This window comes from Pagrus major, chromosome 2, assembly GCF_040436345.1.
Source record: "Pagrus major chromosome 2, Pma_NU_1.0".
Lineage (NCBI taxonomy): Eukaryota > Metazoa > Chordata > Actinopteri > Spariformes > Sparidae > Pagrus > Pagrus major.
In genome coordinates this window covers 22,984,277-23,008,263 of record NC_133216.1, presented here as the reverse complement: position 1 = coordinate 23,008,263, position 23,987 = coordinate 22,984,277, and the positions used below count along the sequence as shown (strand labels likewise).

The following is a 23,987-nucleotide window of genomic DNA, read 5'->3' as shown; positions in this document are numbered from 1 at the left end:
GTTTTTCACTTTCATTGTTTATGATCAGCGCCCAGTGGACTACAGTTAGGTCACTCATTTATTCAACAGAAATGCAGCCAAAAACAAACATGGAAAGTTTACACACCGTATGTAATTTAATCTTCAAGTATTTACAAAACATGACGTATTTACAATGTGTTAATTGCCGGTTTGATACCAACTGGGCAAAAGAAACCAACTGAAGTTGAACCACAGTCATATAAAGTCAGTGAACCTGTTGTGAAAGATATTACAGTATATTCCATCTCGTCCTCTCTGGCTCAAGATCCAGCTCCAAAGTTTCCAGCTTTCTCCGCGATCTCCAGAGCACCCTTCAGATTCTGATCAAAGAGTTCACACCTGAAAATCAGAAGAATCAGGACACAAGCGATTGGATGTGTGTTTGTTAGACATTAGGCACTTTATATATAATATCAAATGTAACAAGTACCAAATACTCATTTTATGACACATAAAAACGAAAGTAGAAAGTAGAAGGCAACATCATCTTGATTCTCTCTATTACCTGATTGGCATTTCCAGAGAATAGAACGGGTTTTTGAGGGCAAAATCTGAATAGATCTCATAAATCTTCCTTAGTAGAGCATCGATACCAGATTGACGAGGGTCCGCCAGTACGATGAACTTAATTCCTGAAAGAACAGAGATGGAACAACAATTGAGAAAGGCGTCAGTTTAAAATTGTTACTGTCAAAACTACAATAAGTAAATGATGCATGCATAGGGGGCATTTTATAAGGATGTTATTGAATGAAAATGAATATTACAATCTGCGTTTTTCTGACAATGATTTCTGACTGACAACAAAATTATTGCTTCTGTCTTTGTTTCATCTACAAAAGCACTCACTCACACCACTGACCTGTCAGAGTCTGGAAGCAGTGGAGCTTAAAGACGTCCGTTTCTAGCATCTCAATCCCTGAACTGCCAACTTCAGGGGACAGCTGTGAACCTATAGCAAACAACCTGGGGAAAAACACAAAGACAGGAAGTTTAATGCTTGAGATAGGGATCCACTGATACTGCACGAGCCTCAAAAGGATGTTGGTGTATGAATGCCTCCACTTACAGATATGAACTGCGGCATACTATTGTATGACAATTGACCGTTATCATACCGTGTACATTTACTTATCTGTGGTATTGAATTCTACCATATTCATGATATTAAGAAAAAATAATCCAAGTTTATATCAAGTTTCACGTCTGTCAGGACGGAATATTTTGTGAAATCATAGTAAACTTTGTTTAAACCTTTTGTTTTCATTCCTGTAACGGCAATTGTAACTGCTAATAATAATAACTGAGTAATACGATATAATGATATATTCTCAGACGGTTTAATAACCATGAAGATCTCAGATACATTCCTACTAAGTGAAGGAATTATCTAAATTGGTTCTGAATCGTGTATCAGAATTGGTATCGGTAGAAAATGATGGATCGATGTGTGCATTCTGCTCTCTGGCATTCACTCTCAAACAGAATATTACTATTAACAGCCAGAAATAGATTCTTCATTTATTTCTCTCACCTCCACTGCAAGTTAAAGTTATCCCTCAGTACTGTATTCAGCTCAGTGACAGGTCACCAGAGTGAATACTTGTGATTGCTCCACTAGCCCAAACCCAGTGCCCAGCTGTGACACATGACGCGACTTACGAGTGGAACATAGATGCCAGCATCAGCTTCTCATTGGAGCTCAGACGAGCCCTTCCAAAGCGAATCGACACCGGATAATTTGCAGGATCCTTTAAGTATTCAAGGATGTCCTTTCCTTCTGCTGTGCTCTTGCCCATCACATCAACCCCATTGATGGACAGCACTGCATGGCCCACTAGAGAATGACAACAATTGGTGCATTTAGGCCACTTTAAATGCAAAATTGTCATGCACACACATCACAGACTGCACAGTATGGACATTTTGGCAAGTCCATGTGAGACTATTCAATTAAGTGCAATCTAATTAAGCGCTTTCCATAGATCATAGGTCAATTTATAAGCCCATTTACTTCCCCTAATGTGTTTAGCTAGGTCTTGATATTCCCAGCTAGCCAGGTTAGCTCAAAGTAAGCTAACAATATGCTGTAAAACGTTACCTCTGATTCCGTCCCGCTGTCCAAACGACACGACGACCTTTTCGTCGTGATGCTTCAGCACTAAATCTAAAGGATAGCTAAATGTTTTCTCGGCCTCCGCCCTCGGGACATAGTTGTCATATTGGTAAATTAAACCTCCAGCCTTGTTCACCACATACACACTGAAGATCACCATCTTTGCGACGTCCTGCCCAGCTGACAAAAGTGTCATGTGACCCGACCGTGTCAAAAGACAGGAAAAGTCGAAATGAGCTTATAATTTGCTAGTTTTTATTTTTATTATTATTTATATCTTCGTATTAATATCAAAACTACTGATAGCACTGTTGTGCCGCAATTTGTTGAGTCAACAGTTCTAAAAATCTATGAAAGCGATAAACACGGGAAAAACTCAATTTCCCATAAGTCCTTGTTCCATTTCCGCATATACAGGTTGTCTAAGGGGCTCTAGCACGGGTGGACTTCCTTTCGCTCCGACATCTTGACGAGGAAACATGGTGAGGACAGTTATTAGAGGTTTTGTCGAAACAAACTGAAAATGCACCGTGTTTGTGTAACTCATCTGGAGTTCTTATTACTCGGATTATTTTGCGACAAAAATGTGCTTTTATACGCCGTGATAAGAGCGTGTGAATGAAGCAAACTTTGTTAGATTTTACTCATTTAGCAGCTGGCTAGTTAGCTAGCTCGTTGCTAATTCCACCATGCTTTCATGCTACACTGAGGTTACAGGAAAGCAGCCGAACAAAGTTGTCACTCACAAGTCCGCATACATCATTACTTCATTCATAAATGTACACTTGACGCTAACTTTGGAGACTCTGACTTAATATCCCCTTATTGTAACAATGAGAAGAACCCGCAATGCTAATTGTGGGGCTAGAAAAACTATAGCGACGCAGACAAGGCCACCCCATGCCGGTCAGCCGAGTTAACCTCGGTACCGTTTATCGCCGGGTGTTTGATTATTACTGACTTTAATGCAGATTAAAGCATCCTCAAACTTGAATGTACCGACATTACAGTATATGTTAGGTCCCACGTGTAACCACAGTGAGTGTGAGATGGCGTGACAGATTATAACCTGCTCTTCTATGTTGTCAGCCTCCCAAGCAAGACAAGAAGAAGGACACTGGGAAGTCCAAAAAGGACAAGGACCCAGTCAACAAGTCTGGAGGCAAAGCCAAGAAGAAGGTACGCAGTGCTAGATATTCATCCACATTTGGCCCTTCACATGTGATGGTTGTTGCTGAATAGGTATGAACAAGGTCCACTGTAGACCTTTCCTAATCACAAACGATATATCTCTTTGACTCTGAGCAGAAGTGGTCCAAGGGAAAAGTGAGGGATAAGCTCAACAACCTGGTGCTCTTCGACAAGGCTACCTACGACAAGCTGTACAAAGAAGTTCCCAACTACAAGCTCATCACACCCGCTGTTGTGTCAGAGAGGCTGAAGATCCGTGGCTCTCTGGCCAGGAATGCCCTCCAGGAACTGCTCGCCAAAGGTGAATTTTTCTGCCCATAAGCACCAAAACGGTGCCCAAGGGATCAGATAAAATCATGCATCTAAATAAAATAAATTTGGATGTAACACATTAGTAGATGTAAGAAGATGCTCTTGATGGCGGAGTGGTTTGCACTCTACCCATTTTCTAGTTATCAAAACACACTTGATACAATATCTCTAAGCTCCTTACCCGACTTTTGATACATCTGTAGATTTGTGCAAAGTTCAATTAAATTTGTAGGTGTATTTTAAAAAAGGTATACACTGGTAATGCTCAAGGTTGTGTCTGGGGATCAATACGAGGATTTGCTTGTTTATTGGCCCAGCAAATTTTGTTTATAGTGGAATTTTAGCTAAAGGAGATGCAGACAAATTAGATGTTTCCGATAAATGTTAATTGTCTTGAACAAATTGATCCAGGGTAAAGTCAATTTAAAAGTCACAAGTTAGAGCTTGCTGAATTGTTCCCATCTGCCTGAATACATGTCCTTTGCATTCGGGGCAGATGTGGAGATTTCTCTCTCTGCCTCCACATAACTGCCACAATAACATGTTTTGATATCTTTATTTTGTTGCAACATTAATCCCAATCCCCACATTCATCAGCACTTTTTGTCAACCTTTCTAAATGATTACACACTCTGTATTGATGCCAAAGTGTTTCTGTAGCATTTCTATTGGTTGTTACAATATGACACTAATTTGCATGGTTAACGCTTAGAGCAATGACTATCAGTAATCATAGCTGCAACATTGTTTAGTGTCCTCTCTTTGTCAGTTAGACTCGTCTTTAAATTTTCCAAGCACACATTGCTCAATGAAAGCAAGTGGGACAACAGTGAACACTATCAAAACAAACTTAATAATCTAGAAGTGTCTGTATCCTAATGGGGAACCTGTTTCAGTGTCTGTATGAAACCTGCCACAGTTGTGATTTAATTGTGTAATGGTGCCAAAATTTATTTGTGGTTTAGCTGCTGGAGTACTTTTTGCCATCAAGGTTGGCAAATTAAGCGATGAGATGCAATGCCGACATTAACTGTAGAGCTGAAACGCACATTGCCGTACACGTTTACCTTGTCGTCTATAAGTATCCAAATGTCACAGAAGAATGATCTGTTCCAGTGAAACTAAAACAATTGGACTCTTTCAAAGTGACAGTTCAAATGATCTGTGCACACATCCACTGGTAAAGTGAACTGCAGCACAGGCTAACATAAATTAGTGAGCCTACCTATTTCAATGTGATTGAAAATGTGAACATGGTCCCGTTTTGTCTTCCAGGCATGATCAAACTGGTGTCCAAACATAGAGCACAGCTCATCTACACACGTAACACCAAGGGTGGAGACGAGGAGGCAGCTGCAGAGAAGGCATAAACAGGTACAGTAAAACTACTGCGTTTATCCTTTTGTTACAAGTGTTTTTTTGTTTTGTTTTTTAGCTGCATCTACTGACCTGCATTCTTTTGTCTTGCAGGTTCTCCTGTTTACTTCCTTTTTGATGAGCTGTTTGTAATGAAAGGTGAATAAAAACTGAAAAGACAAAATCTCTGCTGTGTATTTACTGGACAATTAAGTTGGGTTGTTTTTATTAGCATGTATGGGGTTTATTTCCTCGTCAGTTTATTTGTAATGATATCAAAATAACAAAACTCTGGACCTATACTGCAATAAACTGTAAAAATGAAACAATAGGCCTAAAGGCCTTTCAGATGCATTGTGACAGCAGCACCTGTGTTCTGAAACTGATGATTCCAGCGGCTAGTGCCGCACCAGACCAGTTTCTCACTGTGTCGAGCAAAGGGGTGCGAATCGGCCAGCGAACAGCTGTGACTGCATTGAACCTGGGGGCGAGTAGTGCAAATTACATTGTCTGAAAGGAATATTAAAAATAAGGAAGGCACTAAAGCATGCAGCACAATATTTTGTTGTTCCACTGTCTTCTGAGTCAGACAGTCTTTCTGGGTATGGTTTTGCTCATACCGCCCAGAATTACATGGATTTCTTGAGGTTACCCTTGTTTTTCTCCCACCTGAAAATCTATGTTCTATATAAGTGGACAAAATCAATATTTTCTCTTTGAAGTGGTGTAGCTGGTCCCCCGTCTGGTGATGCATTGTCTGCCTAATGTTCTTTTAAGTTCGGGTGTTAACGGCAGAGAATAAATGTCCCAATAGGCACGCTTTCATCTCTGTACAAAAATGTTTTAGACATTCTGATACTGAAAATGAAGTTGCAAAACATGCCATAAAACCAGGGGAAGAGGTGCTAACACAAAGCAGGTGCTCCAGATGTGCATGCAAGAAAACTGTCCAAAAGGAATGCTTTCTTCTAAAAATAAAGGCACGTTGCTTAGTTGTACAAAAGTTAAAAAGGCTTCATTATTGTAGCTAAATAATTTAGCCACAATGTATAGTTTTTGTATTTCAAAGCAGTGTGCCCTGACTTTTCCTCTTTATATTGTGGGGGAGACTCCATCCCCTTTCTCATGGACACTGAAAATTAACTGCACTAGTAGGATTTGAGGTATTTTGATCATGGGCTTAATCTACCATTGTGTGGGCTCCAACATAAAGGAGACAAATTGAAAGCTTTCCAGGCATTTTTCATTTCAAAACAGCACATTTTGGATGAGTGTTGCACTGACATGATGCCTGTGCTGCTGGGTAAATTCACACCTCATTTAGTTCATACGTTTTGTCAATTATCAGCATGCTTGGTGATGAAAGTCCTCGATTTTGCACCTACGCAACGTACCTAGTGTTGTCATCCAGTAAATTCAAAGGGAAATCCTGACTCAACCGACAGTTTTCAGTCTAAGATGGATCATTTGTAACATGGTGCAAGAGAGTAATCATTCATATCTTCCATTTGTCTGTTGGGAGCTGCAGGCAGTGAAAGGTTATAAGATATTGATAAGAAATAGCATGAAATGAAGCCGTCTCCGCTGTCAGATGTTTGCTCAGGGCATGACAGAGGCAGGAGTCTTGTGATGGATGCTGTCAGATGTCCCTTTGTCACTGCACAGTGCTACCTCGAGCAGCAACAGCAAAAACAAACTGCAGGATGCCCACCGCTGACAGATGCACCACCCGTCAGCTCCTCCAGCATCTGCCTGTGAGAACGCAAAGACATTTAGTGCCTGTTTTTCAATAGAGGTGACTTCTTACTGATATAACTCGGAGGTGGCTTTTTAACAAACTCGTACATTGACATATCTGTTGCTGTTTTCCATCAGGCTAAAACAAATTCCTATTACAATCATTTGGATTTGCTGCTTCTGTGCTGAAGTGTTTGACAAGAATGAACCCGTTTGTAGTGTTTGATTTAATAGACTCAAGCATCTGTTTCTTCATTTTATAAGGTATAAATGAAATGCGTGTGTATTATCTGTAGTGTGCTGGTTACTTGTAGATACATGTGCAGTGCTCATGTCGAAGCTTTTGTGTATGTAAGATTTCTGCAGAAACATGTAATGGAACAGACAGAAAATAGTGCTCTTTATCTCTTCAACCCAACTTAACATGGAAATCACATTCCTATAAACTGGGGTTGTGCAATTAGTGTTTGTAATCATGTTAAACCTTTCTAAATATAATGAAATAACAGCCATCAGTCATTTTCCTGCCGGCTCTGTCAATTCCTACATTCATTTGTTTATAAGCGCCTCACATTATTAAAGGCACTTCATATACCACACTGGTGATCTAAGTTCTCATGGCTGATTAGTCCTCTGCACAGGTTGAAGGTAGGTGAACCTGTCTTGGGAATTTTGTGAGGTCACCAGACACTATGTTAAAGGTGTAATATGTAAGAATTGACTACCTGTTGAATTCATACTCTCTCTCTACAAACAGGGGGCAGCATATCACCTGCTAACTGTAGCTGGTGTTAGCTCAGTTAGCCGTGCAGAAGGCAGTCCGGACCAGGAGTTCAAAGAACCTGGGGACTGTTGGTGTTTACACCACTAGCACAGGAGCTTTAGAGCAGGATGGGTCGGGAGCTAGCAGATTAGCATGCAAACTTTGTTATGTATATCTTTGCAACACAATACATAGACGACATAACACCTGTTGATTCTGTTGATAATTTTGTTTCATTTTTTGGATGTTTTCAACTAAAATTCTTACATATTGCACCTTTAAGGTACAGCTACATTAGCCTTGAACGAGGGTAATACATAAATATGAGCACAGCGATCACAAGCTGTAGACAATGAATGAAATCAATGCTGCAGTTTATTTCATACAGTGAGTCAGAAGTGTGATGTGACTGTACCTTTAAGGTGTAATTTGTTAGATAGAGTCAGGAAGATGTTAATCCAACAAAACACTCAAAGAAGGGGAGGTGGTTCAAAAACAGGTGAAGATTAATGATGGCTGAATTCCATTTAGCTGCATCGGTATGAAGCTCCAGGTGTTGTGCATGCTGGCTCACTGTCACACTGGTATGACTTACTGGCACACTTGAATAGAACAGTCATCATTATTGTTATGAGTAACACCTGTGCTTTTCGTGCTAGATCTTTTCTTAGCAGGCATTTTTTGGGATATCATAGCAGGAAAAAGCACATGTGTAACTGGTCACATTAATAACAACTGCGTTCCTTTCAGGTGAGCTAGTTTCAGGGTCATGCGATTGTGCGTGCCGGCTTCACTGTCATGGCTTACTGTGACATTTACAGGAACTGAAGACTTGGATTACGCCAGATGAGCTGTATGGAGCCATTTTAGGTTTTTGTTTCAGTTGTTTTCTATGTGTCTGAGTTAGTTATTTATAGGTCCATGGTCTGAGCCGGTGATAGCCGTAACCGGAGGCATTATGTTTGCGGGTTGTCCGTCTATCTGTCTGTCCTATTGTTGTGAACACTGTATCTCAAGAATGCCTCGAGGGAATTTCTTTAAATACTGTACAAATGTCCACTTGGTGTCAAGGATGAACTGATTAGATTTGAGAGGTCAAAGGTCAAAGGTCACTGTGACCACACAAAACACAACAACGTAACTCATTTGATAATTACAACAGCATTTTACACAAATGTCTAGAAGTATAAAAAGATGAAGTATTGGCATTTCATATCCAAGGTCAAAGTTCAACTGTTTTGGCCATTATTCAGCACCGTAGCTCAGAAAGTCTCCATCTACTTCAGTTGTTTAGGAGAATGCTGCATCGCTGTTTTGCTGTGAAGCTCCAGAAATGTGCTGTGGACTATGAAACTTCACCTGACTTTCCACTGTCATGAGGGTGATAATGACAGGATTTTTGTTTCTGGGTGAACTTATCCTTTAACTGTCCTGATAAGATCATGTAAAAACACAATAAGTGATTTCTGCCAGTAGGCGTCTCTCAATCAAAACAACAGAGTAGACACTGACTTCATTCAAATTTTGGGGGTGAACTTTTCCAGCATGAATCATTCATATTTTAGGGATGACCTTGACTTACTGATATGTGTTTACCTAAAGTATAACGTTCTGAGAATAAGCTGCATTTTGTGATTGAAATAATGCAAAACCATGACTCAAGACAATTTCCATTTCAACAATCACACAGTGTGTTTGCTGCCTGCTTTGCTCCTCTGCCACTCTGACTGACTAACTGCCCTGCTCGAGGTCCGCCCCGGCCTGCTGACTGTCACCCGGCGCGGCTATCTGAAAGACCAGCTTAACTTTTATGTTGAGAGCCATGACTGAAGTCTCAAATTAGACTGGACTGCATCGGCGCCTTGGGCTGGGCAAGTGAAAGTGACTCACTGGTATGCATGACAAACTGCCTCTGGTCATTATGGATGGTTTCTGTGTGTGTGTGTGTGTGTGTGTGTGAGAGAGAGAGAGAGAGAGAGAGATTGAACCTCTTCACTGATGGTTAATTCTCCTCCCCCCTCCTCCTCCTCTCTCTGTTTCTGTCTCTCTCTCTCCCTCTCTCTCAGATACACACTGGTGATATTCAAATCTCTGCAGGAAGGGATAAAAAGGCAGAGGGAGTGTGAGCGCCGTCTCGTGGTGATTAGTCAGGGCTGGATTTATGGCACGCAGCTGTTGAGTGGCTGACAGACGTGTGAGGAGCTCAAGCGCTGCTGCTTTCTCAAGCTGCTCGTACCAGCTCGAGCTCTGCTTTACTGTATCGTGGGAAGGAGGATCGTGTCTGCTGTGCCTCAACACACAACGGTGAGTGCTCTGCCTTTTTCTTCCACAAACACTCTGTGTCTTGTTGTTGTTGTTTTTTTTCTCAGAACTTCCTCTCAAGATAATGTTTAAGTATTTTATAATAGTAACCTTTGACCTACTGTACACTTTCCTCACATTTTTCTCTTGTCTTGGTGACTCGTGTTGTGCTGTGATCACTTTGCAGTCCTCGCAGAAGTAGTTTGGGATTTGGAGGAAAGTGTTTTCTGGCTGCCAGCTGTCAGCAGTTTTTACCATACATGGCCATCAGCAATATTGGCATACACAAATAACTTTGTGAAAGAGCACCTCATGATGTTTTTATGTGTGTTATGAGCAGAATTCCAGTTTCTTACTCTTTTTCATTGGTTAAACCTACCTAGTGTGTGTGCATATGTGCCTTTGTGTGTGTGTGTGTCCTGTGCTGCTTTCTTAAATTTAGTTCACAATGCCGTGTCCTATTTTTAGAAGTTAAGGCATCACAGCAGACTGGAGCCACTCACTACGCAGACAGACACAAACTACAGCCCTGTGCTCTGCTTTCGCTCGCTCCTCGCTCCACACGCCGAGCTCCTCCGAGTCTTCCTCTCCTCTCCAGCCAAACAATCTGAGCTTTCCTAACTCGCTGAAACTTTTGGCATTCGGTCAGGTCAAGCCCCCGCTCACAGGGAAGCCTGGATTCTCAATTACAGCCGGACCCTGTGGATTTTTAGGCGCGCCTGTCCGCCCCTGGCCCTCGCTCATCTCATCCAGAGGTCGGACACAGAGAGACAGAGCCAGGCAGGGAGCATCACTTGTTTAAGGTTAATTGAGAGGGTGCCCTAGGATAAATAGCCCTGCTAACTCTGCTGAACCAAATGCTTTTCATCTGTGGGAGCAGGGGACTGTGTCAGTGTCGACAGCGCTGTCTCCCCTGCCGAATGGGATCTATATTTGTCAAGTTTTAAAGTTTTAGATTGAGAGTCTCATTTAAAGCAAATCAGTTTTCTGTCACAAGGAAGCTTAAAGCTGCCTTCTCTCTGTAAGTCTGCAAGGTCAGACTGTAAGTCCCATAAAGTGAGCATTCCCGGCACTTGAGCGGCGAGACTGTTCAGGGAGTGTTTATTTGGGTTGCTATGGAAGGATCAGTCTGTGGCTGAGGGGCTGGTGGTAACACTGAAACTGGAGCTGGAAGACGCCTTTAAACATCCAGCCTCAAAGCTGCTTCCTCCTCGAGTATGGAGCCCTCCTAATGCCCTCATTTAACCAAATTAGACTGGGTTAGATCAAATTCATTTGCATGATAATGAACAAATCCAGAGCTTCTTCATCCTCACCGCTCATTTGCCCCAAGTGCAGAGTGGGCTGATCAACATGTTAACACGCAAATGATCTGTGGCTGTTAATAGGTATAGTGTGGGGATATTGGAATAGCTCAATTTAGCAGACGCTGATTAATCTGAGTCCTTTTCTTGAGCCACGATGGAGAACTCCCCTGAAAAAACACCCAAAAATAAAACCCAAAGGAATCCATAATGACATGTAGTGCGACACACCTTCACTTGAAGTTGCTCTGCGTTGCTGATATTCAATTTATCATTATGACTCACAAGTATGATTAATAAATATAAATGAGGCGAGATACGGGCAAAAAAAGGAGAGCATTTCACATAAGTTCCTCCTTATCAACCTTCGCTCTCCTCTCCCCTTGGAAAAAGCACAAAGTCATTTTTTCCTCCTTTTCCAGGCAGCATTCATTTGTTTGGTTGTGAAATAAGGGCTATTCATCACAGCTGGCCTCGCGGGCCATGTGACAGGTCCTGCGGAGAGGCGGATTTGGTCATAGAAATACTCTCAGCCTTTTATGCCAACACGTCTCCTCCCTGTGTTTACTACAAACAGCAAGAGACCAGCCATGGAGACTATAGGCCTTTATTATCGCCTCTCTGAAACGTCTCCTCCTGGACCTCAGAGAGCAGAGGCAGCAAGCCTGCGTGCTTTTATTCATCGCCCCTCGCTGTGAGGGCAGAATGATATTTACTTCATTATTTACAGGAACTTACTTGAGTTCAGTCATATAGTTTGTCATTGTGTGCAGGGTCCGTCGGCCATTTTCTGCTTGTATCATCACATGGGAGTCACACGACTGAACATCTGTTAATGGAAGAAGAATTGGTTTTTGGTTCTGAAAAGTAGCTCCTTGAACATGATGGATAACGCCTTTACTGTGGCAGTAACACTCAACATCTGTTCCCGTATGTAAATCAGCTCGACTACTGGAGTCTGAACCCTGTCAGCTTTAGAAAAGACTGCTGGGACAACCCAGATTTGTCTTTGTTGGGATAACTTTTCCCATAAAGTTGAGAAGTAGCGGTTCTCCACTATTGATGGAGATTTGGAGCTTGGAGAAAGCTGCGGTCTGTCTCTGTTTCTGCCTGTTTTGGGTGTTTTATTGACTCATAATAATCTACAACCGACAGCATTTTCTTCAGGCCTCGTCCTCCTCAGTGAAAACAGCTTCCTCTGCAGCCTGCGTGTGGTTATTAATTCAGATTATTCAATAGAGAGTGACACGACTCCTCTCTCTGCAGCCCCGTGAGGCTGTGCGGTCCTTGTCTCCACTATGTGCTCGAACGCACACTTCCCCGTATCGCTGTGAAATCTGTCCCTGAGGTGTTCCCTGTTGTCACTGTGTCAGATGGTCCAAATGTGCTGACTGGGGGGGTTCGCTGGCAGGTTCTGCAGTCCAGCAGTTGGAGCTCCGTCTGCCCTCATGTGAACTGAATACAGAAAATGACTGTGGTTTGAAATATGCTGACATTCATCTCCTCGGATGCTCATTGATAGCCTGCTGCTGTGTGCGCTGAAGGACCGCCTCTGCTCTGCAATAAGTAGCATTTTCCTTTGCCTTTTTGAAAAACTGCTGGAAACTCACTCAAGTTTTCCGTTGGCACAATGAGCCAGATATCCACTGGGTCTGTGCATGAGCTCTGGGCTCATGAATGATACACTGTGCGCTGTGTGAACAAGGCATTGTGAAGAGGTACAATTAGGCAGTGTGTATGTATGCAACACTTTGAACTGAACAAAGTGAATTTAGATTCTGCAGCATGTGTGAAAGCTGTTTGCCAAAGATGTAAAATGAACCTTGTGACATAATTCAGAGAGCAAAGATCCAACTTAGAGCAAACTCATGTTGAAGAGCTGCTGCTTAGCTTCACAATATTGTATCGATTCAAGACATTGACATCAGCACACAGCGGTTTTCAGAAGCTGTACCCTCAAATGAGCCGGCAGGACTTCTGTAAGGTTGTGATGTCACAACTATACAGTCGCCTTAAAGAGACAGTAGCTAAAAAAGAGCATTCAGACAGAGGGTGAACATAGGTGCTGCAGCAATGAACTGTATAAGAAAACTTAATATAAGATTTTAAATTAAAAGAGGTCACTTGTAGTGACAGGCAGAACATGATTGCAGCTCCCCTCAGCTCCAGGGAGATTTATAGCAACTTTCATCTCGTATTTTGGTTTCCTGGCCGTCAGGGTTACTGTTTCGGTACACTTTCACCTCTCTTGTATTTTTTTTTTTCATCTAAAGCAGACAGCTGTTTTCAGCGAAAAAGCTCTCGAAATTCACTTTATACTGCCAGGCAGGACCAAACAGCAGACAGACACAATGCCCTTTTCCACCAACATGGAATTGGCTCTGTTCCAGTTTGAACCGCTCAGAGCATGTCGACCAAAAATAGATTTGTTCGGAACCCAAAAAGTAGACTCCCATCTGGAACCACAAAAGACCTGAAGCATGAACCGAAGTGGGCATGTCATATTCAACAGGTCATTGTGCATGGTGCAACGCCCTCTGTTGATAATGCATCCTTCATGACAATGGTTCTATTCAAAACTAGTGGAAACGTTTGGCTGGTTTGCTCGATGGCACCAAGGCTCCAAGACTCTTGAACAGAACTGTTTCAGGAATCAGAAGCAATTCATTGGAAAGGGGTAATAATTAGCAACTAGCTGGTGAACACAGTGGAGCACTCAGCAGCTAAAGAGACAGATATTTCCCTGAGCAGTTGGTGGAGACCAAAAACAGAGCTAAAAGAGAGTAAATGTTGGACTTAATGTTCAACATTTGACTACAAATAAATGCTACTGTTGCTCCATACTTGCTGGATGTGTGAACAGGCAACTTAAATATGATATCTCAGTATTGCATTCACAGCTTGTGTCCACTATCCCCAAGTGACCCAAAATAAATAAATACATGTAAACTGTTATGTTGACTAATATCCCTGACAAACTACTACTAAAGCATGCCATGCCAGAGTAATGACTGTATGTGTATGTTGTTTTTCCCTTTGTAACATCTGTTTCTGTTGCCCGTGTACCTGACCTAATGTGTTTGTGACCAGCCAGCAGATGGTGCGGGAGCAGTATGTCACCACCACCCAGGGCAGCAGCTCGCCCAGGCCCGTGCCCGACCATGTCTACAAGATCGGCATCTATGGCTGGAGGAAACGCTGCCTCTACCTGTTCGTGCTGCTGCTCATCGTCATCCTGGTGGTCAACTTCGCCCTCACCATCTGGATCTTCAGGGTGATGTGGTTCAACACGGTACGCATGACTCACCTTGGCAGTTTGTATTTCCAGCTGGGATAGTTTCCACTCCTTCCTTTCCAGCTGTCCTCCCCACCATGCTTTTCTTTGTATGTCATTGATACCACTTCCAAATACTCTACATCAGCTTCACAGTAAAACAGCGTCGCAGCATTCTCCTAAACAACTGAAGTAGATGGGGACTTGTTTTAAATGGAAAACATCAATTGAAAAAAGGGCGGTCAAGCTCGTGCCCCCATTTCAGATGGCAAAAGATAGGGTATTTAAAACATCTTTTCAAAACAATTTAGGAACTCGGGGCTTCTGGAGACTTGGATTACACCAGATGAGTTTATTTGCTTATTTGACGAGCCGGTTGTTTAGGAGAATGCTGCAACGCCATTTTGCTGTGAAGATCCAGAAATGTTTTGTGAACCACGAAACTTCACCTGACTTTACGTCGTCATGAGGGTGAGTAGATAATGACAGGATTTTCTTTTTTGGGTGAACTTATCCTTTAATGTCTTTACATCTTGTTAGCTTTAGCCGCTGCTCTTAAATCCAGATGGCAGCAATGGATTTATACAGAAGCAAAACAAGACACACACACACACACTTAGGTTATACATACACACTTCGTTGTGAAGTGCTACAGGGAACATTGCTGTGTGTTTTTCATACTTGGAAACCTGTTGAGAGGTTGGATGATAAAAATCTAGATTCCTCACCTGCCAACCTGCCATATTTTGAATTCTTACCTTCTTAAAACAAAGCCGTCCAGTTGATTTAGAGTTTGTTACTCAGCTTTGCATGCAGATCATTTCCCTGTTAAACCTGCCTTGCTGTGTCTTTATCTGAGCATGTGTGTGTCTTCATTTGGTTTTGTAGGAAGGGATGGGACACCTACAAGTGCACCCAGATGGGGTCAAGCTGGAGGATGGCGAGTCAGAGTTTCTTCACCCCCTCTACGCTCAGGAGGTCCACTCCAGAGAAGTAAGATCATCAGGAATACACACCTTCTCTTGCTGCTCGTTGCACATTCTCATTTTGCTGAACATCTTTTCTTTCTGCTCCCCCTCCTCTTCTGTCTTCATCCAAACTCCTGTTTGCGCTATCAAGTGCCCATTATCTCATCTAATTTTTTACTAAACTTGATTGTGACTTGGATCCGAGCAGACTACACGTGCTGTTATCGTCTAAATCTAATTCCTTGCACACACTCGAGCAGTTTATATCCAGCTGTAGTGTGCGAGCTGCATATTTCTGACTCTGCTTTTTTTGGGAGATGTGTCGGAGCAAACTGGATTTGGCAGTCCCTCACAGTGCACGTGGTGGTGCAGTGAGTTCCCCATTAACCTCAGGGATATTTGTGGTGGAAAAGTAGTTTATGGCCCGCCTGCTAGCAGCAGATGGGAACACTTTTCTGCAGTTGTTTACGTGTTATGGCTTTTCTTGCTCATAGCAGCGATTTTTAAGCATTCTTTCTTCTTTATGGGCCTCATTAAAAAGGCAATGTATTGTTCATTTATGGACAGACACTTGCTCCAATCACTTCTATGGATTTCTAATGAGATTCAGGATGTAGTGAGCCACCGTCTTGCCCTCGACATGAAGGTTGGTTTCTTGGATCATTTATATAAACAGGGCTTCCTTACAGCTGCAGGGGAACGGTTGTGATTTATCACTGAGGTCGCCTCATTTACATTTTATTAAAACTTACTTTTTCAGAGTGTTTCAGTAATGTCTCACTCAGTTATTTGTTGTCAAATCATGTGCTAATATTTGTGTAAAACATCTGTACCTCTGTCTATTAAGGCACCATTTATATAGAGTGTAAAAGCTGTGACTAGTGGCTTTATTACTGCTTAATAAATCCTGATGTCCTGATCCTCCATAGGTCAAGCATTAATAAGAACAACCCTCAGGTTTTCGCTTTTATTAATGTTAATAAGTCATTAATAAAGGGTAGTTACAATAATACAAGTCTGCAGTTGTAAATTAAAGGAAACTTTCAGCTAATGTGATTTTTCTCAACCTGGCATCCCAAAATTTGTTCTCATTTACTCAGTTAATTTGAATGTATAAATGTTTTATAAAGGATTACTATCAGAATGTGGTTTAAGATAATCTTAAGAGTCTACAGATACTTTTTTTAGCATGCTAACATGCTGACAAAGACAATTCGTACATGCTGATGTTCAGCAGGTATAATGTTTACTGTCTTAGTTATGATTTACTAAAATGGATAATGAACTTAAACTGGCGATAGACAACTAATGATTATGAAGTACATGTCGATTGCACAATATAATGGCACCATCTGCATTTAGATTGGTTACCTTTCAATTTTGTTGCAAATACAACATGATAAAACAAAGCTAAGAACAAAAAAACATAAAATAATGAGGATAAAACAAAGGAAAGTTTCATAACTGCTTGAAAATATTCACAGTTTCCATCTCTTACAACTTTCGGTCGGGAGTTCCATAGTTTTGGTTCATATTTCTTTTTTCAGGAGATCACAGACACAACAGTCCATCCTGACATTTCACAAAAAAACGCAAACCTCTTGGTGGTTCTAGAGGAACGGTCAGAGCACTATCAATGTTTGTCCAAATTTCATGACAATCCATCGATTAGCTGTTGAGATGTTTCAGTCTGGACCAAAGTGGTGGACCAACACAGCGATCCACACAGCCATGCTGCTAGCCCGGCTATAAACCTCATCGTACATTTTTGTTCAATTTGTGTCAATTAAAAAAAATCCTTTTTCATACTAAAGCTGATTCTTATACTTCTATATTTCAAATGTTTATTAGCTGGATGTACTCAGCATGGTAAAACGGCTTTTTGTTTTTCAGGACTCTTCACTTCTAGCGCACTCCTCTGAAAATGTCTCCCTTAATGCCCGTGATGAAAACGGTGATGTCACGGGGAGGTTATCTGTGGGTAAGAGACATGTACACACAGAGACACACATACAGCACTCACGCATAACAAAGTATCTCATTGATGTATGAGGGCAATAGTAAAGTCATTCATGCACTTGTCCTGCAGCAATTTCTCATCCAACATTAACAGTGACAAGAAACCATCTTTCCATTTAGAATCTCTTAGATTTCCATTTAAAATCCATTAAATGCAACATTCCTCTCTCCCCCATTGCCACTGGATCGTTCAGCATTACACAGAGGGCCCGGGGCCTGCGGAGGATCATATTTGTGCTTCTTTTATGGCTCACCAGTGGCTGCGTTGGGGTGTTTTGTCATAATTAAAAGGCCAACAAATGACCCGACTAATTGCCATGTTCCACAGTGCCGTTATGTGTCCTTGATCATTAAGCCATAAAAAGCATAGTCTGCATCCTCTCGGCCCTCAGTGAGTAAGAGTGAAACGCTTGTTAGAGAGGATTACATGCTGGCTCACAGTTGTAGGTGCTGAGGTGGGTTAAATACCACACTTGCTTTAGATCTGCTTCTCACAGGTTCTGGAAAAACTGTGAGGAGGTTGACATTTTCACACATCAAAGTATGAATGTGTCTCATCATATTCTCTACACGCTGCAGGTTTGAAAAGTGTAACAGGCACAGAACGATTTGATGTTGATGAATCTAATATTCCAGTGTAATATTGCCAAACCGCCTGAGGCATTGTTGCTGTTGTTGTTTTCATCACTGCAGGTCCAAAAGAGGCTCAGGGACACGCTCGAAATCTCCTCATTAACTCCCACAATGACAACATGCTGTTCGCTGCAGATGGCGAGCAGGCTGTGATTGGACCAGACAAACTACGAGTCACAGGTATATACCAACGTCTGCCCCCTGCTGTTTCCTTGGAAATATTGCACACCTCTTGGCAAAATGTTTTTTTCAGATTTGGAGAAAGATAATATTGACAGCAGATGTGAGCTCAACAGGGGTAATTTCCTTTGATGGCTGATATCTGCGCGGCAATCCAGCAGCCGAGGACAAAGACACATGCAGTCGCTTCTGTAATCATTCATGTTGAGTGTGTTGATATCTCTAAAGCACGACTGCTTATAAATGAGATGTCAGGAGCTCAGTTATCTAAACCTGACTATGTAGCTGAGATCCATCGCAATGAGTAGTACTTTTCCCCAGCAGAGGGAATATTACACCTCAGTGCCACACAAAGTATCACAGAGCGTTGAATATCAGCCTGAACCATCCCCCATTATGTCTTCTCTGTCTCTCAGTGTCCAGTGTGTGTATTGATGGCGGCGTGGGTCACCGACCACACACTGCTGCGTCTGATTAATGTTGAACAGAATGTCAGCTGATAGCTTCATTATGCCCGGGGTCATTTTGATCCACAGCGAGCAGCACGCAGCAGCAGAGGAGCTGTTTAGTAAAATCCTTGAAACAAAGCTTCTGTCCCTCCACCATAGCTGGGTCCACATTCTCTACAGTTTGTTGGTCTTTTTTAGGACCAGGTCTTGTGTCTCCCCTAATCTGCCTGCTGAAACTGAAAGCCCAGTCCTCTGAAAAAGCTTTAAACAAGACACAGTACGGCAGCTCTGCTTTGACCTAAATGCTAGTGTCAGAATGCTAACGTGTTTACAAATGACGATGGTATAAAACTAAGCAGACAATGTTTATCATGTTTCGTATCTTATTTTAACATGTTAGCACGCTCATATTTTCTAATTTGCACAGAACACAAAGTTTATCATCCAAAAGTCGTTTAGTTATTTCACAAAAAGCTAAAAATGTCGACCTGCTGGTGGCACTTAAAATAGTTTCAGAGGTTCAACAAAGTCAGTGTTCTTCCTCTGGACTGTTAATGTCTGGAAAGCTGGATGCCAATCTAGGTGAGGGTCCCAGTGAGATACAGTAAATCTCTCACTTATTCAAAACAGTAGTCAGTAATGTAATCACAGTATGAAAGTAATGTGAGTGTCTTCTGCAAGACCAGAGTGATGTTGTGTGAGAGTGCTGAGTGTGTGCATGCTTACAGACTAGTATATCATTCTTTATTTCAAAATTACAATCCTGTTAGTAATGCTCTTTTTTACTGAATGTATCTATTTGTAGCTATTTGGCCATCCTCTGTAGTCTTTGTGGTGTGTTCAGGTGCAGCTTTTTGCTCGAGGCACAAGCGACGTGAGGCTATGTAACAGTCAGCTTTGGTCATCTCTGGTTGTTTTGATGTTGGTTTGGTGTGTCTGGGCCCTAAAGTTCGGGGTGATATTTCAGTCATTTCAAAAATGACATGTTTTGCTCAAATGCTACAGATTCTAATAGCTCAGTAGATGCCTTTTTGAGGAGTTACATTAAAACATTAAAAAAATGTTTAGCCCTTATTTCAGTCTTTTTTTTAAAGATCCCCCCACATAAGTATTAAAGCATACATAAAAAATCTCAAATGTGTGTCTGACATGGTTTCTGCAGAAAAAAAGGTATAATTAACACATTAATATCCTTAAAATGGCTCCTACTTCTCCCTCATTAAAATTCCAGGATATATGACTCTGCAAATACATCATTGTACACAGTGAAGCTCTGTGGGAAAAATAAGAAATATACATTTTAGACTGGAGGGGTACTTTAAGTTTTGATCTGACAGCTCTTAAGAGTGTTTACATGCGAGTGCATCAGGCCCTCAGACTGCAGTCGGCTGTGTAACACACCTTCACTCAACCTCAGTTGAAATGCTTGAATGTGCGCGTCTCCTTCTCCATCAGGTCCTGAAGGAGCGATCTTCCAGCATTCAGTGGAGGTGCCCCTGCTGAGATCTGAACTTTTCAAGGATCTGAGGTGAGCAGCTCAGCCAGCTCTTACTGTCGGGGTCAGATTATTGGATAACACATGAAGACTCACTCTACAAGTGTAAATATCACGTTGTCATGTTGGTTGGGCCAACTCCTTGCAGTAACAGATGCGCATGACATGGTTTTACGACAGTTTTAGCTCGTTATTTCATTTCATGTCATTACTATGGTGCATACAATGTAAAATGGCACTAAAGAGGATATGGTTTTCAATTATTTTTCAAAAGAATTAGATAAATAAAAAGAATGTGGGTGGAAGCTGTATTGAAATAAAGCTGAGCTGTTTTGCTTCAGGTTGGAGTCTCCTACTCGCTCGCTCAGTATGGACGCACCGAAAGGAGTTCATTTGAAAGCGCTGGCTGGCAACATCGAAGCTGCTTCCAACATGGATGTCATTCTGCAGTCGAGTATAGGACTGGTGAGAAAAACACTGTTCACTTCCTGCAGTCTGCTACACACCAACTTCTGCTCTGATTTTTCTTTTGATTACCAGGGGAATAAATATACAGTGTGCTTTTCCGCAACACGCTGCTTCACACTTCTATACACACTGCTATAGTCTCTCAAAGTCACACTTGGAAGCTTTTCATCCATGAGAGGCTCACTCAGGTGCAGTTTGACAGCAGCATCGGACACTTTTTGTCCAAAATACGGCTCATTAGACCAGTTCAACTTTACATTTCTTTCTTACTTTGTTGCAAAAAGTGACATGTATCTATTGATTTGGGTTGTAAAGGTAAGAAACTGAAAGGGAGAACTGATATAATACTAGACTGTGACACATCCTTAGACTTCCAGCAGAGTTCATCTATATTTGTAGAAAAAACTGCACAAAACAGATCATCTGTAAACTCTGAGTTTATCGCCTTAAGAACTTCCAAAACATTTGTTTGGGCTGTTGTGGTGTTGTGGTCTGCAGTTTCCATGTCACTGTTTGGAGTTTTGGTGATTGATTCTGGCTGAATCAGGGCAGGTTTTGACCTTTTTGAATGAATTCTCGGTCCATTTATAAGACAGCGTTGATCCAGGCTATATCACACCCTCAGCTCTCTTTTCTTGCTATAGGGTAGAAAAACTGGGTGATAATCTGTGCTGCAGTTGTCCTGGATGAAAGTAAAAGTGATTTGAATGATGACATTCTGCCACATGAATCTGGACTTTTTATCACAATTTATTTATTATATGTTATGTCCTTATGGTCCAGGGCTCTGGTTTAAGGTTTATACTAACAATTATTTCCATCGTCGATCAATCTGTCCATTTTTTCTCATTAATTGATCAGTTATTCCATAAAAATGTTAGAAAATTGTGAAAAATGTCAAAGATGACATCTTTAAATGTCTTGTTTTGTCCCTAACCCAAATATACTCAGTTTACTGTCAAAGGTTTTGAGAAAATGTTCACCTTTAAGAAGCTGGAATCAGAGAATTTAGACTGTTTTTCTTAAAACTCAACTCAAAACTGATTATTCGATTATGAAAAAAGTTGGTGATTAATTTAATAGTTGACTAATCAACAGCTCTACACTGGTTTGGCACTCATTGGACATCCCTCTATCTCCCACCACTCTGTGCCAAAATGTGTGTACTCCCTCGCCTTAAGTGAAGGAATGAAGCAGAGTGATATTTCCTTGTTGATTCAACACACTTCTGTCGTTCTCCTTGTGTCGTCCTTGCTCTCCACGCTGTCTGCTGTGCAGCTGGTGCTGGATGCTGAGACGGTGCGCATGCCGAGCCTGCCCCTGAGCGAAGGAGGGGTTTCTGGAAATGCTCAGGGCCTCTTCGAGGTGTGTGTCTGTCCCAGCGGCAAGCTCTTCCTGTCCAAGGCCGGGGTCACCTCCACTTGCAGTGAGAATCAGGAGTGCTAGAAAGACTCTGACAAGCTAATCGATTTTCCATCTCTCGGTAGATGCATTTTCTGGGAGGCAACAAGCACAACTGTTTATATCTGAGGGTTGTTTTTTTTCTTATCTTTATACCACAGTGGATCTGTCTGTGATGATCTCAGTGCTGAGATCCCACTTGCACATCGAGGCCTGTAAAAATACGAATGCCTTCAGGCGAACGTGTTGGAGATGTCATGAAATGCATCCTTTTAGTTGCATTTATGACCTTCTAACTATTCAGCTGAAACAAATTGGCTCTCAGTTCCAAATTTATCTGCATCAGAGCTTTGTGGAGAGCTTTTTCCACACACAGTATCATGGCTGGGCAATGAGGAGCTGGTAACAGCTTACATCCTATGCAATATTATCTTGTGGTGCAATAAAATGAAAGTGACACATATCAAGGGCTTGGAATAATCAAAAAGTAAACCTCTCAAATGCAGACGGAATATTAATGAAGTACTTATTTTGCCCTTCTGGCTCCAAGCCCTTGGTATGTCGTGTTTTTGTCTTGGTGTTTAGCATGTTTTTATTTAATTGGAGGAAAAATTTAAAGAAATGCTGGTATGTTTTTTTGTCATTGTCATATTCATTTCAGAGATGATTTGTATCTTTTTCTTTCCTTGACTTAAATTCAGTTACAATAGGCAGCAGACTGGTTTCTTATTTTGTTTCAACAGCTTTACATGGTTGAAATTAAAATACCGTGTCCTTACGGTACCATTAAGTGTTGCGAGTGTGGTATGACGTGTGTAATTATGTGGTGTTTTTTTTTTTTCCAGTTTATAAGAATATGTATGTTTGGTCTGTGTTATTTTTAAGCCCTGGATACGCATGTAATTATGCATTAGCTACAAAAGAGACAGTTTTTCTTGTTAGTAAGCTGGTTTGTGTTTGTTCAGTAACCTGGTTTACAGCCAAGGGTCTATGACTAACAAGAAATTATCTTCCACCACAGCAACCGGCAAACAAAAACAAAACGTGTCTAAATAAGGTACTGCAGTTGTGGGGAGTCTTATGACTCTGATTGGAAAAATAACAGGATTATTTTGCCTTTTGTGCCACATATGCCTTTTATTTTTACACAGTGTGCGTGACAAGTAATTAACAACATTCGTCTCTGTTGTGACATGAAGGTTGTAGGTTCACTACGTCAAAAAAGGCATCCTGTAATGATAATCACATACAGTTTAGCGTCAGTTTGGCTGTTTTTAGCACAATTAACATCCCATGGTGTTTTGTTATCATCAGTGTTGATAAGTAGATGATTTGCAGTTCTCACATATGTTCTGACATATTTTGATAAAGTGTGTAATGTGTATTTATTAATTTTGTATGTTGAATAAACTTTGTGCTATTCTTCTACGATGCGTCTGTCAGAGCTATTCATTCTCATACACTCTTTTTTTATATACTGAGGACTGATCTCATGTTTTCTAGTCAAATCATATGAACAAATGTCTCTTTATTTATAACGAGGTATTTTAAGTTCCACTGTTTCTTGTGTCCTCTGAAGCTGTGACATGGAGTCAGTTTTGATCATTTCCCAACCATGCTTACCGGCTCTCTGATGAACTCTAGTGGATAAATTGTACATTGCCACCAGGATCCACAAACTAACGGACATACAGGTCCCAATGTGTATTAGTTGCAGCTCAGATTTGTGGCCTTTGTGCACACCCCCACTAGATGATGCCAATGTCAGTATCTCCTAGCCTGGTACATGACATCAGCCATAAACTTTTGCATGATTTGTAACATTATCAGATCTGGCTCAGGGTTCAACATTTCAGACTTTGATGACAAATGTCATATAAAATAATTAGGATTTTATCTTTACACATGTGAATGTCGCGGTTAAAACAACACAACTTAACTTTATTTCTAAACTAAAACATTCAAGTTATTGCTGTCAGCTGTAACAATCCAATATCAA

General features: G+C 41.4%; 3 protein-coding genes across 3 annotated transcripts; 2 read left to right on the top strand and 1 right to left on the bottom strand.

Moving 5' to 3' along the window:
• Nucleotides 1-92: 92 nt before the first annotated feature.
• On the bottom strand, nucleotides 93-2,297 carry trappc4 (trafficking protein particle complex subunit 4). The gene is made up of 5 exons (XM_073482932.1): nucleotides 2,123-2,297; nucleotides 1,684-1,858; nucleotides 884-987; nucleotides 527-653; nucleotides 93-360 (listed from the first exon to the last, which is right to left on the bottom strand). The coding sequence occupies exons 1-5, from the start codon at nucleotides 2,295-2,297 to the stop codon at nucleotides 282-284; spliced, it is 660 nt and encodes a 219-aa protein (XP_073339033.1). The 3' UTR covers nucleotides 93-281.
• A 248-nt stretch (nucleotides 2,298-2,545) lies between these two features.
• On the top strand, nucleotides 2,546-5,175 carry LOC141015316 (small ribosomal subunit protein eS25). The gene is made up of 5 exons (XM_073489320.1): nucleotides 2,546-2,619; nucleotides 3,227-3,316; nucleotides 3,446-3,629; nucleotides 4,916-5,014; nucleotides 5,111-5,175. The coding sequence occupies exons 1-4, from the start codon at nucleotides 2,617-2,619 to the stop codon at nucleotides 5,008-5,010; spliced, it is 372 nt and encodes a 123-aa protein (XP_073345421.1). The 5' UTR covers nucleotides 2,546-2,616; the 3' UTR covers nucleotides 5,011-5,014; nucleotides 5,111-5,175.
• A 4,505-nt stretch (nucleotides 5,176-9,680) lies between these two features.
• On the top strand, nucleotides 9,681-23,416 carry sgcg (sarcoglycan, gamma). The gene is made up of 8 exons (XM_073488585.1): nucleotides 9,681-9,800; nucleotides 14,192-14,393; nucleotides 15,264-15,368; nucleotides 17,237-17,324; nucleotides 18,056-18,175; nucleotides 20,080-20,152; nucleotides 20,461-20,584; nucleotides 21,866-23,416. The coding sequence occupies exons 2-8, from the start codon at nucleotides 14,199-14,201 to the stop codon at nucleotides 22,031-22,033; spliced, it is 873 nt and encodes a 290-aa protein (XP_073344686.1). The 5' UTR covers nucleotides 9,681-9,800; nucleotides 14,192-14,198; the 3' UTR covers nucleotides 22,034-23,416.
• Nucleotides 23,417-23,987: the final 571 nt, after the last annotated feature.

Coding starts and splice junctions, on each gene's coding strand:
- sgcg (XM_073488585.1), top strand. CDS start 14,199: ATGGTGCGGGAGCAGTATGTCACCACCACCCAGGGCAGCAGCTCGCCC. Junction 18,176..20,079: donor AGACAAACTACGAGTCACAG/GTATATACCAAC, acceptor CTTCTCCATCAG/GTCCTGAAGGAGCGATCTTC. Junction 20,585..21,865: donor TGCAGTCGAGTATAGGACTG/GTGAGAAAAACA, acceptor TCTGCTGTGCAG/CTGGTGCTGGATGCTGAGAC.
- trappc4 (XM_073482932.1), bottom strand. CDS start 2,297: ATGGTGATCTTCAGTGTGTATGTGGTGAACAAGGCTGGAGGTTTAATT. Junction 654..883: donor CTGCTTCCAGACTCTGACAG/GTCAGTGGTGTG, acceptor CTGTTCTTTCAG/GAATTAAGTTCATCGTACTG. Junction 361..526: donor TCTCTGGAAATGCCAATCAG/GTAATAGAGAGA, acceptor TCTGATTTTCAG/GTGTGAACTCTTTGATCAGA.
- LOC141015316 (XM_073489320.1), top strand. Junction 3,317..3,445: donor GAGGCAAAGCCAAGAAGAAG/GTACGCAGTGCT, acceptor GACTCTGAGCAG/AAGTGGTCCAAGGGAAAAGT. Junction 3,630..4,915: donor CCAGGAACTGCTCGCCAAAG/GTGAATTTTTCT, acceptor TTTGTCTTCCAG/GCATGATCAAACTGGTGTCC.